Source organism: Trichosurus vulpecula, chromosome 2 (assembly GCF_011100635.1).
Source record: "Trichosurus vulpecula isolate mTriVul1 chromosome 2, mTriVul1.pri, whole genome shotgun sequence".
In the NCBI taxonomy this organism is placed as follows: domain Eukaryota; kingdom Metazoa; phylum Chordata; class Mammalia; order Diprotodontia; family Phalangeridae; genus Trichosurus; species Trichosurus vulpecula.
This window is the reverse complement of record NC_050574.1, coordinates 198,416,389-198,433,063: the sequence shown is the minus strand read 5'-3', so window position 1 is coordinate 198,433,063 and position 16,675 is coordinate 198,416,389. Positions and strand designations below refer to the sequence as shown.

General features: G+C 34.1%; 1 protein-coding gene across 2 annotated transcripts in view; it reads left to right on the top strand.

Annotated features, from left to right (window-relative positions):
• The window catches only part of MMADHC (metabolism of cobalamin associated D), a 29,002-nt gene extending 12,661 nt beyond the window's left edge, over positions 1 to 16,341 (top strand). For both annotated transcript variants that reach the window (XM_036743362.1, XM_036743361.1), the window contains exons 5-8: positions 2,776 to 2,884; positions 4,526 to 4,656; positions 12,594 to 12,680; positions 14,348 to 16,341. In XM_036743362.1, coding sequence (XP_036599257.1) covers positions 2,776 to 2,884; positions 4,526 to 4,656; positions 12,594 to 12,680; positions 14,348 to 14,542 — 522 coding nt within the window. In that variant the 3' untranslated portion in view covers positions 14,543 to 16,341. The remainder of the gene's footprint in view (positions 1 to 2,775; positions 2,885 to 4,525; positions 4,657 to 12,593; positions 12,681 to 14,347) is intronic.
• The last annotated feature ends 334 nt before the right edge of the window (positions 16,342 to 16,675 follow it).

Below are 16,675 nucleotides of genomic sequence, written 5' to 3'. Positions count from 1 at the left end.
AGAACCACTCCATCCCAAAGCCATCCACCCCACTGCTGGGGCCTTGGTACCAAAAAACTCACAGCCAGCATGTCTGCTCTTTTCCTCAGATCTAACTGCACGCACTCTCTCTCTCTCTCTGTCTCTCTCTCTCCCTCTCTCCCTCCATTTCCAGTAACACACTTTCCTTTTCCTCTTAGCAAGCTCCTCTTACCACTTGACTTAGTGATATAAGCAGGTTACATGGCCTATTAATAGGTGTGAATGATCTTCAAATCTAAATTGTCATTACACTGGCAGTAGAATTTTAATAACTACTTACAGATTTGTAATTGATTAAATCTGCATGATTGAACTGTGTATAGCTGGCAGAGATATCTAATACAAAAGTAGTCCTGACCCAAAAGTAATACTAAAAGTTTGGCTTTTCGTTGGAGTTTGTACAAAAATGTGTCTCTTAATTTTTTTCAGGAAGGCAGAGTGTTTAAATATCTTAGCATGCTTATCACTGTTCACATACCCCCAGCCCCAGGTTGATTTTGTCATTATAGAATATAGAAGCAACAACTTGTAATTAATTCAGGTTGCAAAACAATTCTCTGGCCATTGAGGGAGGATGGATGTGGGTGTGTAAGCATTTTCATACTATTCCATTTAATACTTGTGAAACCTGTTTATCATCCAATACAATTGAAAAAGGAAATGGGCCATTCAAGTAGGAAAAGCATTATATTTATTTCCATACAATGTTCAGTGATCTATAGGAAGAAGTTCCAGCACTTTGGGTGGAGTCCCATAGAGGAATAATGGGAGTATGGGACATGAATGTCACATAATATGAGGAGCTGTTAAAGGGAATGGATTTTTTTTAAATGTTTGAGGCTTCTACCATTGAAATGTATTTTACCCATACATCTGTCTGTAGGATGAAAGCTCAAAGACATTAACTTAACACTCTCAGTTTGCATAATTGCCCTTCAGATGTTTCTGGAGAGAGAGTCCAGAAAGATTGTACTACATCAGCTTACTCCTCTTGATTTTTGTGTGTTGCAAAGCAAAAATTAAATTGTAGAGGTGAAAGGTCTTTTCAATAGATTCAAACTACTTATTCCCACACCATAATACAGCACTTTTAGCAAGAGTTCTCACATTTATTTCTAAATATCCTAAAAAGGTACTGCATCATGTGCATTTTCCCTTTATTCCTCATAATGAACAGACCTTTATTGATTTTTTTTCCTCAGGTTGCATATTATAGAATTTTAGTACTAATGCCAAAATAATAAGAGATTGGCTTTTTTGTTGTGTTTGTACACCTTTTATCTAACAGATATTTTAAAAATATTGTTATCTTTTCTTATCTAACATTTATTTCTAAGTATATCCCTTCCCCCTCCTCTGCTCAAAGACCCATCCTTTATTACAGGAAACAGAAAGGGAAAGGAAGTTCAACAAAATTAATAACCAAATTTGACAGCATACACAATCATATATTCTCATAGTACCTACCTCTGAAAAGAATCTGGAAGTGAGATGCGTGTTCTCATCTTTTTTCTCAGACCAGATTTCATCATTATAATTGCACAGCATTCAGTTTCTTTTTTTGTTCAGTTTCATTTACATTGTTTTCGTTTAATGATTCTGCTTACTATATATCAATTCATGTAAGACTTCCAGTGCTTCTCTAAATTCTTCATGTTCATTGTTTCTCACAACATAGTAATGATCCATTATTATATTGATGCACCACACTTTGGTCAACCATTCCCCAGCTGATGAGCATTTACTTTGTTTTCAGTTCTTTGCTACCACAAAAAGTTCTGATGTGAATATTTTTATATGTATATGCATCTGAGTAGATGTAATTTGCAACATATATATCTAGATATGATTACATATATATGTCATTTATGTCTTTGACCTTCTTGAGGCATATGACTAGCTAGCATAGAATTTTTGGGTCAAAGGGTATGGATGTTTTAGTCACTTTTTTAACATAATTCCAAATTGTTTTCCTGAATAGAGTAGAAAATTATTTTAATTTTTTTTAAAAGACAAAAGGGAAGATGAAAGCTTCCTATACAAGCAAAACTGGTATAAGTTGGAAGCAATATCTTAGTGTGTTAAGGATTTAAGAGAAGGGTGGGAAAGTAAAAGTGCTTTACTTGATCAGAATGTGGTAATTGGTCGACAATTAATACTTTTTGTTTGACCAATTAAGTTATTCATTCCTAAGTACATAATGATACCTTTGGGCCTTAAATTGTATGTATCTCTTTGTTAAGTGCTTGGTATTTGTATCATCTGTCATCTCACACAAGAATCCTATGTAGGTTAATACTGTCCTTGTTTTACAGAAAAGACAAATAGTGAAATGTTGTAAGATTATTTCACAGGTGTCACTGCAACATAGTTCTGAAGTTTTGATCTATTTCTTAACCTGTTGTATATTCTTTCCTTTATGAAATCAGATCTCTATCACATTTACATATGTGAGACTCTTTTTCTTCATTTCTCAGAAGGAGAAATAGTTGAATTTGACAGAATATATGTTATAAAAGTAACTTTTAATTGTTCATGCCTCCACTTCATGTGATTAGAGCCAGTATTTATATTATTTGTGTGTGTCTATATATATGTGTATATGTATGTATATATGTATATGTATGTGTCGAGAGAAAGAGACACACATATATATATAATATACATATATATCAGGCTAACTAGAGACAACTCAAGATGACAAGTTACTTAAAACACAGATTTTGCCTACTTACATTGTCTTGTCCTCCTTAGGGCAGTGATGCACCTGTTGAACAACAGGAAATTAACAGGGCAGAAACTTATTTTGAAAATGCCAAAGTAGAATGTGTTATACAAACATGTCCAGAGCTACTTCGAAGAGGTACAGTATGGTACTTTTCTTACTATTGAAGAATGTTCTCTAGTGGTGGCAATGTTTAAATCTCAGTGTTTTAATACATTTTTGACATTTGAATGCTTTTACCTTGGCCATAGCAAGCACTTTGTAACATATTACCCCACAATGATATTCCTTAAGAAAGAATTTAGTTTCGTCACTTTTCATGCTGTCCTTTTTTTTTTCTACTCCACTTTGGAGTAGAAAATTGACCGTGCTGCTGTGTTATAATAAACATTAATTAACAGTTTGATTGTTATTAATAATTAAAAGTTCACCTACTACATACATTATGCTAAGCACTAAGATACAAAAACATCAGCCTCTGTCCTCAAAGAACTTGTCTTCTACCAGTTATGTGTTTTTATGAACCCTGGATGTGATTCTAAAATACTTCAGCTTGGTGATCTGGAATACCAGTAGGACTCAAGAGACCTGATTTCCAGTCCTGACCCTGAGCCTTATCAGATAATGTGAATTTAAGCAAACATTTTTGGGCCCTTACTTCATCAGTAAAGTGAAAGAGGAGTAGTAGATGAATGACCTCTGATTTCACTTAGTTCTTGTGTATGGGTATTTGTCAACGGAATTATGAAAGAGATTTAATCTCTTACTAAAAAGTAATTTGGAAGTAAATTTAGAAGTTTTAAGTTCATCTTGGGAAACCAAAATGTGTTCCTCTTTTTCAGAAATTGTTTGCATCTTTTAAAGTAATTGGGCTTATTTTGAGTTTAATTTTCTGTTTTTATGTACAAAGTATCTTGCAGAAGTTACAGTAGTCTTTTCTTTAAAAAAAAAAAAAAGATACTACAATAATGTATTTCTTCCCTAAATATCTTGCTCACATCCTGATCAAGCTCTACCAAGGTAATAATGGGGGAATTTCTATGTAGCCCTCTTTAAATACTTTTTTAAAATTTTTGAAAATTTATTTACATATTAATGGAGGACCTGTATGAGTTGCTATGGCCACACAAAATTGATCATTTTTGTGAAAAGCCTCTTCTTCAGACTTCAGCTAAACCTTCCCTCAGACAGTCTGCCATTGGGCCTGTCCTTAAAGTCCTTCCAGCTCAGTAGGCCCTGCTAGAATTTGTTTTACCAACATAGCCTTGAAAAGCCAGGGTCACTTCCATTGTCTTGATGAAGCATTTTAATAGGACCTTGGTGGAAGTGTTTCCAATCTACAAAGGACAAGGATGAACCCAGGTTTTAAATTTAAAATTCCAATCTATTTCTTAGCAATCTGAAGAAGAAATGATAACAATAATAACTGTCATCATTATCATCATTATTGAGAAGCTACGATGTCTAGTAGAAAAAGTACTGGACTGAAGAGTTAGGAGAGACCTAATTTCAAAAATACCATTTCATCTGTTAAAAATGGGATAATATCTGTAATACTTACTTTACATTTTAAAAATAATTTGAGTAAGGTTACATAAATAGCTTATTAAATAAATATAATAATGACAACTCATTTGAGTTAAGTAATTTTAATAATGTATGTTCAAACTCTTTGACACTATAAGGTAGGTACCTTACTTTTGGAATTGAATGAGAAGAAAATAAGAATAAAACTATAATCTATATCTGCATGGAATGTTGATTTTATTCTCTCACTAGATTTTGAATCAATGTTTCCAGAAGTGAATTCTGGCAAATTAGTGGTACTAACTGTAACACAGAAAACCAAAAATGATATGACCATATGGAGTGAGGAGGTTGAAAATGAAAGAGAAATGCTATTAGAGAAGGTATGTACACCAGATAATTCTTACCTTCCCCCCCCCCCCCCCAGTGGATGCAATGGATTGTGAGGTCATTGGTATAAGGAGCTCAATCATGTGAAAACTCTCCACCAATGTGGATTGGCAAGTCATCTGTAATATAGTTGTAGAGATTGGCCTGGGGTATTGAAATGTTAAACTAGCTTTCCCATGGACACAAAGCTAGAACTTGTCAGATGCAGGACTTGATCCTAGGCCTTCCTGACTCTTGGCCAGCCTGCTATCTCACCACTTTGCCATACTGCTTCTCTTTCCTTCTTTCTCCCTTCTGTGTATTAATCTATCAAAATGTTTTTACTTTTAAAATTATGACCTTTAGTTATGTCCATTAATAATAATCATAGCTAACATTTATATTGCACTTTATGGTTTAGGAAACACTTTACATTCCCATTTGATCCTCACAATTACCCTGTCCAGTGGATGGTATTATAATTATCCCCATTTTAGAGATGAAAAAATTGAGTTTCAAAGAAGCAACCTGCCCAGGACTACAGAGGTAGAATGTGTGAGGAGCAAGATCCTGGATCTCCTGACTCCTAAGTCCACCTCTCTATTCTTTTTTTTTTCCTTTTTTTTTAAAATTTCATTTAGAGATTTTTTTATTTTTAGTTTACAACAATCGGTTCTACATAATTTTGAGTTCCAGATTTTCTTCCCCCTCTCCCCCCCTTCATCCCCAAGACAGCATGGAATCCGATATATCTTCTACCTAATGCTTCACATTGAACTTATTTACACACTAGTCAAGTTGTGAAGAAGAATTATGACCAATGGAATGAATCATGAGAAAGAAGAAACAGAACCAAAAAAAAACCCCGAAAACAAAAGAGAGGGGGAAAAAAAGGCAAGCATAAAGTGTGCCTCAATCTGCATTCATACTTCATAGTTCTTTCTCTGGATGTAGATAGCATTCTCGATCATGAGTCCTGTGCAGTTGTCTTTGCATCTTGTGTTGCTGAGAATTTCTGAGCAAAGTCTATCAGGGTTAGTCCTTACAGAGTTCATATATCTGTGGTTGTGTATAAATGTTCTCCTGGTTCTACTCCTGTCACTCAGCATTATATTGTGTAGGTTTTTCCAGGTTGTTATGAAGTCTGTATCATTCCCATTTCTTATAGCACAATAGTATTCCATTACATTCATATACCACAACTTGTTCAGCCAATCCCCAATTGATGGGCATCCCCCGGATTTCCAATTCCTAGCTATAAATATTTTTGTACATATGGGTCCTTTTCCCACTTCTGTGATCTCTTTGGGATACAATCCTAGAAGTGGTATCGCTAGGTCCAAGGGTATGAACATTTTTATGGCCCTTTGGGCATAGTTCCAAATTGCTCTCCAGAATGGCTGGATCACTTCACAACTCCACCAGCAACGTAACAATGTTCCAATTTTCACACATCCTCTCCAGCATTTATCATTTTCCTGTTTAGTCATGTTAGCCAATGTGACAGGAGAGATGTGGTACCTAAGAGTTGTTTAGATTTGCATTTCCCTGATCAGTAGTGATTTAGAGCATTTTTTCATATGCATATAGATATCTTTAATTTCTTCCTCTGAAAACTACCCGTTCATATCCTTTGACCGTTTCTCAATTGGGCAGTGATTTGTATTCCTATATATTTGGCTCAATTCCCTATATATTTTAGAGATGAGGCCTTTATCAGAGATACTAGTTGTAAAGATTTTTTCCCAGTTTTCTGCTTCCCTCCTAATCTTTGTTGCATTGGCTTTTTTTATACAAAAACATTTCAATTTAACATAATCAGAATTATCCATTTTGCATTTTGTAATGCTCTCTATCTCTTGTTGTGTCATGAATTCTTTTCTTTTCCATAAATCTGATAGGTAAACTATTCCTTGCTCTCCCAAATTGCTTATAATTTCAGCCTTTATTCCTAAATCATGAACCCATTTTGACTTTATTTTGGTATATGGCATAAGATATTGGTCTATGCCCAGTTTCTGCCCTACCATTTTCCAATTTTCCCAGCAGTTTTTGTGAAATAGTGAATTCTTAGCCCAGAAGCTGGATTCTTTGGATTTGTCAAAGAGTAGATTGCTGTAGTCGTTGACTACTGCATCTTGTGTACCTATCCTATTCCACTGATCCACAACTCTGTTTCTTAGCCAGTACCAGGTAGTTTTGATGACTGCTGCTTTATAGTACAGTTTAATATCTGGTATGGCTAGGGTACCTCTCTTTTCACTGCACCATTCTGCCTCATGTTTATTGTAGTCCACTGTGATATGGTAGGACTTGGAATCAGAAGGCATGCATTCTTTGTGTTCAGAGCTGGTATTTTAAAAGAAATAACCATGCAACCTTTGCTCTCAAGAAACATGAACAAAATAATGATAATAGGTGATATTTTAATAGCACTTTAAAGTTTACATAGTGCTTTACATTATATCTTTTGATCTTCATACCAACCCTAAGTACTGTGTGTATCATTCCTATTTTATAGATGAAAAATGAGGATAAGAGGCAGTTTGGAAGGTGCCAGTGTGGTAGACCTGTACTGCGCACTGACTCTGACACAGTACTATAGCTGTAAGCCACAGCATCTCAGTGTTCTAGGCCAGTGGTGTCAAACACAAAAAGAAACAGGGCCCACTAAACCCCATGTAAGGATCCCTGCAGGTGCATGTTAACTTAGAAAACTGCATATTTGTATTATCTGTGTTCTGTTGTATTTTTATTTATTTCATTAAATTTTTTCCAATTTTCATATTAATCTGGTTCTGGACACACTTGGAAGTTCTGTGAGCCACATCTTTGAACACCTCTGCCCTAGGCATTTGTTTTAAGACTATTAAGTTATGAGTGGGTTGCTGAGGTCCACAAGTGCAAAGTCCCTGGGCTCAAATCCTTCTTCTGTTACTTCAGATTTGTGTGATTCAGTCCTAACTCAGACACAGCATTGTTTTGCTGCTCCCATCCATCTTGATGCCAAATTACTTTCCCCTTTCCTTTCATTCCACTTCTGTCTCTGAGAACAATAATCAGCACTACAGTACCAATTTCTGGAAAGTAAGCCCAACACTTTCACTGAATCTTCACTCAACTATCCGTGTCACATCCCTGACAAATAACCTCACCACCCCCCAACCTTGGCCACCATTCTCCTATATTGTACTGTCTTCTTCTGTTGAATGCAAGTACTTGAAAGCCAGAGACTGTCATTTTGCATTTGTATCATCCGCAGTGCCTGCCCAGTAGTAAGTGCTTAATAAATGCTTTTTCATTCATTCATTCCTGTTTAGTAGAATCTAATGGCAAAGACATGCAACTATCCTAATACACTGTACTTCATAGCAACTGAAACTGTTTGTCAAATTGTTTATTGTTGAATTCCCTCTTTACAGAATAAACAACACCTAGGGCTTTAAGTATTACAGTATATGTAGAGTGCATCTAAGTTATTGTCCAGTGGAGGGTTTCTTATCATAGATGATGTATAGTTAAATTAAATCTAATCTGTTCCAGCAGATGTCAGTGTCTACTGCTTGATTACCAGTTGTACTCTAGCTGGTATCTTGTTTGAGATTTTCTTTTGTTGTTAATATCACCACAAAGAAATTAAAAATATACCTAAAGTCTTCATTTAGTTGTTCACTCTAGCTTTGTTCAGAATTGTGAGCACTAATATTTTGGAGTATTCAAAAAGGACAAAATGCTTTTATAATTGTCATTACCAAATAACATAAAGACTACAACAGAAAACAAGGTAGCTTCGGTCATCAAAATTGCCTAAAGGGGTGTGTATGCTCTGTATTTGAATCATTTTGCACATTTGTGGTTTTTAGCATTGTAATCTGGTCTAATTATCTGTTGTAATCTTTATGTCAAATAGCTTTTTCTGTTAAAGAGCCATTGTAAGGATGTTAGAATATTAAATATAACCTTGGAAGTGAAAGTGTTATAGTTATACAGTGTCAAGTGCATGACAGATTCAGCTATTAATTTCCCAAGTAGAAATATGCTCAAGAAAATTGAGAGGATTTTTTTTTTTTTGGTTAAAAATGATGAACCTTATTTTCAGGCAAAATCATGTTCATAATAAGTAAGACTAAGTTTTACTTTGCTTTTTCATCGCTTTAAGGTAATTATTGTATCAAAGAGTAAAATTTTACTGACTTAAGATTGCATTCCTATCTGTAGTGCTCTATTTGATAATTTTTATTATCTAATAGAGAAGAAATAATGATAGAGTATTTCTCTGGTCTTTTCTCTTACAAAAATTGTAAATCTAATCTTAATGCTTAATGTCAGAAATAATTTCTTTTTCACGTGTGGAGAATAATCTAGAATTTTAGCTGAAAGTGACTTCAGAGGTTGCCTAGTCCAGACAGTACTGACCAATAATCCCCTCTACAGAATCTACAAATGGTCATTCTACCTCCACTTAAAAAGACTTCTAGGGATGGGCAGCTTACCTTTAAAACAGCTCATTACACCTTTGGATTTTGCTAAGATATGGCTAATGTTAATACTAGGTATGCATTCTAGATCAGAGTTGTCGAATATGTGGCCCACAACACTCCCCATTGCAGTCCAAACCAGATTAAAATACAATTGGTAAATATTTAACAATAAAAAATAAATGCAATGAAACATGAATAATATTACATTTTAAAATGTTAATATGTGGCCTGTTGCGATCCTTATGTCTATGGTTTAGTAGTCCCCATTTCAATTTGAGCTTGCCACCAGTATTCTAGGTAATGGGAAGTAGAAGTGATAGCATTCAGTATATCCTGTTAAGGCTTATCAAAATGGTTATCTTGCCTATATACTGGTAATTGTACAGTATTTTTAACTGCAGTGGGAACCCATGATGTGAATACAGTAGCATTGTAGCATGATTTCACTTTTTCTCCTAACATAAATTGGGAAATGCTAATGAAAACATGATGCAATGCACGAGCATCAGAGTTTGCAGTTTTTTAAAAAAGAACTTGGGATTAGTGTACTTTTACAGGATAGTGTATTTGAAGTTTTTGCAAAATGAAATTTCAAGAGTATCAAATTGAAATTTACTATGAAACTTTTTAAAATTATGCTATTTTATTAGCGTCTTCCTCTACACCTCCCTTCATCCTTTAATTGTCTTTGTTGGTTCACCTCTGTATTGTTGTGTATACTTTCCTTTTTATCTAGTCATATGGTTTAAATAGCTAAAGCTGGAAAAGACCTCAAAGGCCATCTTGTTCCAAACCCCTTTATATTAGAGAGGAGGAACCAAAGGCCACGGGAGGCTAAGTGATTTGCCCATAGTCACAAACATAGTTAGCTTCAGAGGCAAGATGTGAACCCAGGTCCTAACTTCAGAGAAAGTGCAATAGCCATTACATGTACAGTATATACAGTCTGCATACTGAGCTTCTCAAATCAGTTGCTAAGTCTTCTTGTTTTTACCTCCGCAACGTCTTTCACATCACCATCACCCACTCCTCTTTTGAGGCTTTTAACTTTTGCAGTGACTCTTAATTGGGCTTCCTGTTTCTCGTATGCCCCCATACAGTTGTCAGAATAATCTTCTTAAAGTATAGGTCTGACCTCACTCTCCTTCTCAAAAACTTTGAGTTTCTATTATCTTGGGCATTTAAATCTGGCTCCAGCCTACCTTTCCAGATTATTTCACCTTACTTCCCTTAACAGCTAGGTGACTCAGTGGTTAAAAGTGCCCCATCTAGAGTTAAGGAGACCTGACCTCAAACACCTGACCTTAGACATTTCCCAGCTATGTGACCCTGAGCAAGTCACTTAATCTCTGTTTGCCCCAGTTTCCTCATCTGTAAAATGGAGATAATAATAGCACCTACCTCACATGAGAGAATAATTATAAAGCCCTTAACACAGTGTCTGGCACGTGGTAAGCACTATATGAATGTTTTAGTGTTGTTGTTGGTGTCGTTGTCGTACTCTGTATTCCAGCCAAATTGATCAATATGCTTTTTTTTTCCTTCTCAACATTTCCCACCTCCAAGCCTTTGCACAGGCTGTCTCCATATTTGGAGTGCTTGCCCTCCTACCTCTCATCCTTACCTTTCTTCAAATTTCAACTCTGGTTCCACTTACCCTTTTCTGATTTCTCCTCCCCTAATAATTAATGCTCTCATTCCCAAATTTCAATCTAAGCCTTACTATGCTTTGTTTTATCTTCTAGGTAGAAGATAGATAGTACTTTTGAAAAAAAGGACTTGTTTGGTTTTTGGTTTTTGTATCCCTGGCAGCTAGCACAGTGCCCTGCAGCTAATTACTAAGTTGATTGAATTTATGCCTACTTCTCTTAAATGCATTATCATGTTCCAATATATTTGATATATTGTCAGGTGTAGAGAGCTTTTTTTTTTTTTGTAATGACAAATAACGTTGCTAAAAATATCTTACAAGACCTTTTTTTCTTTTGGATAACAATCTCAAGATTTAATCCTAGTAATAGACATCACTGAGTCAAAGGGTATGATTATTATTATCATTCTCTGAGTAAACTGTGAAATTGGTAAAAAAAAAAAAAGTCTTTTTGGAAAGCCTTTTACACTACTACTAGCTGTGTATGCATGTATCTGGTTTTTCCATGATCAATTACTTTTGTCATTTTTGGCTATCTTTACCATTTGGTAGATGCTAACTAGAACATAATAGTCATTTTAATATTGTTTTGCTTCGACGGTTAAGCAGAGTAAATACTTTCAAATGATTATTATCGGTTGTGAATCATTTGTATACTTTAACCATTTTTCCATTAGGGAGTGGATGTTCTTTCATTGTTTGGGCAGAGGGTGTGTGTGTGTGTGTGTGTGTGTGTGTGTGTGTGTGTGACACTTGTCAGGTGTTCTTTTCAACATGTTATTTTTATCTTAGTTATATTTTTGTTTTTATGTAATAAAATCTATCTTCTTTTAGCTTGTCCTCCTATAAGTTTTTCTGTTTATAAATCTTATTTTCTTTCCACAGGCAATATACATAAACATCAATTTCTTTGTAGCTCTGTACTTCCTTATTTATTTGTCCCTAATAGTTATCTTATTAGAATTACATTTATGTATGACCATATAAAATATTAGAAATGGACACGCATTTCACAAAGTATTTCTACAGTACCTAGAGTGCCTCAAGAGAAAAGTAGGATAGAACTCTGAAATTCTAAAAATCAATCAACAAGTATAGACTGATTTAAAACTGTTAGAATCTCAGAATTATGGCGAATATCCCAGCACTATATTTTCTTTTCATATGTGTGTATGTATGCATGTATGTAGGTAGATATCCTGTTTTCATATCCAGTTTATATCCAAAAGATATTATAAGCCCTTCAAGAGCTTGGACTGTCATATAGTTGATATCACAGTTTTTAAACACAGTTCTTAATGAATACTTAAGGAGACGAATTTTGGGATTTTCATTCAAAGGACAGCAATTGGTTCAGTGTTTTCTCTTTTAATATTTTGGTCTTTCATCTGACATTCATACCCCTACAAAGATAAAAGTAACTACAGGTCATTTGGGGGTAGGGTGGGAGGAATCTGGGCAATTACCTACACAGAACTTATTTTGAATAATAGTAAAATAGGAAGTAAATTAAAATGTTACTGAATTCATTAAAGACTTTTTAAATGAAGGTTAACAAGTATTAGTCTGTAGTCAGCCTTAACGATTAAAGCAGTTGTAAAATGTACAAACCATCAGTCTTTTTTCCATCTGGCAAAAATATTACAGTGTTATTAGAATAGTACTTAATTATCATTAATTTTAGTTTTTAGTATTGTTAATGGTCTTCTCAAAGCAAAAGATGTTCTATTCAATATTTCATTTTAGCATAGTAAAAACTGACACTAGAATGATGTCCTAAACATTTTATCGTTTGTGTAATTTCTTTATTTGCTTACAGTTTATAAATGGCGCTAAAGAAATTTGCTATGCTCTACGTACTGAAGGCTATTGGGCTGACTTTATTGATCCATCATCTGGATTGGCAGTGAGTAAATTTGTTATGAAAGCTAGAATATTTGAGACTGGCGAGGATTGAGACGGGTGGACTCTTTATAGGGCTAAAGAGAATAAGTGTTTTTGAAAATTCATTTAAATGGGAATATTGTTCAGAAAACATTCTTGAATGACACTTGGAGAGCCTCTCATTCCAACTTCTCATCTGCACTTTGAGAAGCCAACATTATTCTGTTTTGCAGTAAAATCAGTATATTTTTCATAAATAATGATCATTAGATCACAAGGAGACCCTTCCTGGTCTTCCCAACTGCTGATGCCTTCAGTATATATCTTGTGTGTACCTAGATGGTTATATGTTGTCTCTCCCATTCAGGAGTGGGGAACCTGCAGCCTTGAGACCACATGTAGCCTTCTAGATCCTCAGGTGTGGCCTTTTGACTGAGTCCATGTTTTACAGAACAAATTCTTTTGTTAAGGGGATTTGTTCTGTGAAGTTTGGATTTAGTCAAAGAGTCACACTTGAGGACCTAGAGAGCTGCATGTGGCCTCAAGGCTGCAGGTTACCCACATCTGCTAGATGTATGCTGTTCAAGAGCATGGACTGTTTTTTGCTCTTCTTGGTATCCCCAGCACTTAGCACAGTACTTTGTACCATACTAAGCATATATTGAATACATACTGACTGCTGTATATTTAATGAAACATTAGAAATCTATACTAAGTTAAATTGTCTTCTGTAACTAAACATTCAATTCTTTTAAGGTAAAAATTAAATTACTGAAAGTATGTATTGAAGATCATCTTTATTAATATTTTGGATGCCAACATTTTTAGAACTTGACCCTAAATGAAAATTTATGTTCAATTAAGTTACTTTATGAGTTTTAGTTTTTAAAATCTTAAATTTCTACCTGTGTATTTTAAGAACAAGTTTATGAGTTAATAAATTTATATTACATTTCAAGTATCCTAACCAAATAAAGTATTTACACATGTAAAGAATTTGTGAGAAGTATCATGATGTAATCAATATGAAACTAGCCTTTAAGCCAGGAAGATTTGAGTTCAAATCTTGTCTCTGACATATCAGCTCTGAAACTGAAGCTCTAAGCAACTCTCTTAAGACTATAAATTGCAGAAAAGGTGTCAGCCTGCTTTGAAAGCAGGAGTTTTCTCACCTGAGATTTCCCTATAAAATTAAAATCATATGTCCAATTCCTGTCTCCTTGAAAACTATTGTAGAAAAAAAATCACTACATATTTTTATCTAAATACAATTGATGTGTGTGTTTAATATATTATGTGGCTAGCATTTTTTCTTTGGCCGATTAGGCAAAATTAAAATTAGGCAGTGTTTAAGATATTCTTTAGGAGAGAATATAATGATGGGCTTGTATTTGATATATGCTAGATTTTGTTTTCAAACAAGAAAGACAAATCAAAGAAGGCTAAAGAGCAGTATTTTAATTTAGAGGGGCAGTCTTTCTCTTTTGTAATTAATTGCTTATTTCTTAGAAAAAGAATACTATAAGAGGCACTGTTCTGAAGCAGGTACCTTAATGTTCTCTTTGTTTATGTTTTTGAGGTAAAGTTATTTAGCCATAGAATTAAGATTTGTTTGGTTTAGAAAGTTTCTTCCTATTCATTGGTTCCAAGTAATAAATATCTTCCTTGCTGATTTTTTTTTATCCTTAGTTTTTTGGACCGTATACAAGCAACACTCTTTTTGAAACAGATGAGCGTTATCGACAGTTAGGGTTTTCTGTTGATGATCTTGGCTGCTGCAAAGTGATTCGCCACAGTCTTTGGGGTACCCACGTGGTTGTTGGAAGTATCTTCACGAATGCCACAGCTGACAGTCGCATTATGAAGAAATTAAGTGGAAACTAGGTGGCAGCTGCATTATTTGTACTTGACACTTTGTCTATAAACACTGTAAAAAAGTCTTCAGTTTTTTAAAATACTCATTTCTAGGTTAAAAAAAAAATTATTTCAGCATCTGTAAACTTAAGAGTTTGCGATTCATGAGATTTTCAAAAAATGGCAAATGTTCACTCATATTTCTGTTTAATACATGTTAACCACCTATATTATATAAAAAGCAGTAATTCATATGGATGCAAGGCTTGATTCCATATTACATGTTTATGGAGAGTTTGGGCTATTTCTCTTTTACATTTGAAAATTTCAGTTTTACTTACATCCTTCCAAAAATAAATCACAGGTTAAGAAGATGAAGATGATGTTTCTTTTCCCATTGTGATGCCTTTCAAATTGATTTCTGAAAGCTTTTAAATTCAGATTCATATAAATCTTATCAAGTTGCACAATTTTGGTAATTTTAGTTGTGATCTATAGATTCAGGTTAAGAATCTTTCTCCATGTTTACTGGAAAAGCTGTACTTTTTACTACATTTTTAAAGTTGGTCCTCAAATCTAAAACTTTTAAAGTTTTGATATTTTCCTCATTTTCACTCTGTAGATACTTACTTTGTGTTAAGGTGTATACATCAACATCATTATATAAGCTGTAGGCCTTGGGTTTAGAAATAAGTGTCAGAATGTAAACACATTTGTTTATTATAGACAATTTTTTGTTTCATTTGCCAAATCTATTTTTTTTGTGATCCAATGATAAATTGAAACTGCTGCATGTTACAGAATACCTCAGTCAATAACAGAACTTATTTTTTGACAATATAAACTTGAAAAGACTAATCTTGTATCATTGGCCTTTTGCCAATAACTACCTTGAAAATAATAAGAATATGTAACTTATACCAGAAAGTATTCATTGCCCCTGTATCTTGGGTTCCTCCTGTAATTGTTAAATGAGGTTATCAAACACCTATTTAAGAATTGACCCAAAGAAATGACAAAATCTACCTTCCTTGATTAACACTTACCTTGGTAATAGGTTATGTTTATGCTTACAGGAAAAGTATTTGTTATCACTTACTGTAAAGAAAAACAATGATTCCCTTTTTTTTTGTACTTAATACTAGAGTCAGTATTTTTTAAACGGGCTGCCAGATGAGAGGTTGGAAAAGATAATCTCTAAGTTCCCTTCCCTTTTAACATTCTCTAATTCTAGATATTAATGATTCAAATACAGAAACCATCTCTAATAGATTCTTAATGAACTCCCAAGGGTCCATGCTGTGAGACTACCTCACTGTACGGTCCTTTTCTTCAGTAAATAGTCCTCTATAAAATACCATGTGTTTTTAAGTAGCTCTTGCCACTTCGTATTTTGCCTGTCTTTTAATGCAGTAGTACCCACCGAAATACTACTTTTTCACTCTTTGCTATTTTGACCTGCCAGTATTTATCAGCTGGAACAATTGATTTATTGTTTCATATGTATTTCTCTTGTCAGCTATCAGTACTTCTTTCAAAAAAGAAGCACCCCATTCTGCAAAAAGTTTACTGCTGTCTTTGTGTTAGATAAACAAAGCATTGAAAAATATTTACTTTATTTTGTTTTTGATGCAATTACCAGCAGTATGGCAAAAAGCAAGGACTTCTTATACAGAGTTGTATTCTATAAGGAATAGTGCTGTGACAAAGTTGTGATATTTAGATAGTCAATATGGAGACAAACTCTTCTCCAGTGAGTTCTGTGAACACTTACCCTTAACACAAGGAAATAGGTGACAGTTATTGTGCTAATAAATGCCTGGAAAACAGCTCCTATTTTTCATACATTCCCTTGACCATGACCCTCCAAGTAAGGCTAAGAAATGTACTTATAAAATTAGTGAGTATCCACATCAACTACTGTTCAAAAATAGGGCTTATTGGTTTAAATTAGGATTAATCCAGTGACATTAACAAGTTCAACTTCAATTATCTTGAAAATATTTTTATACTTTTTTTTCTTTTTTTTTATATGTACCAACTTTGGCAGCTTAAGTTGTACAGTCACCATTTTAATATTTTTCATAAGCTGTATCTTTGGCTTGTAAGGTTTCTGTATTATACAATAGTATAACCATACCTTTCCATGTAACACCCAGAAGG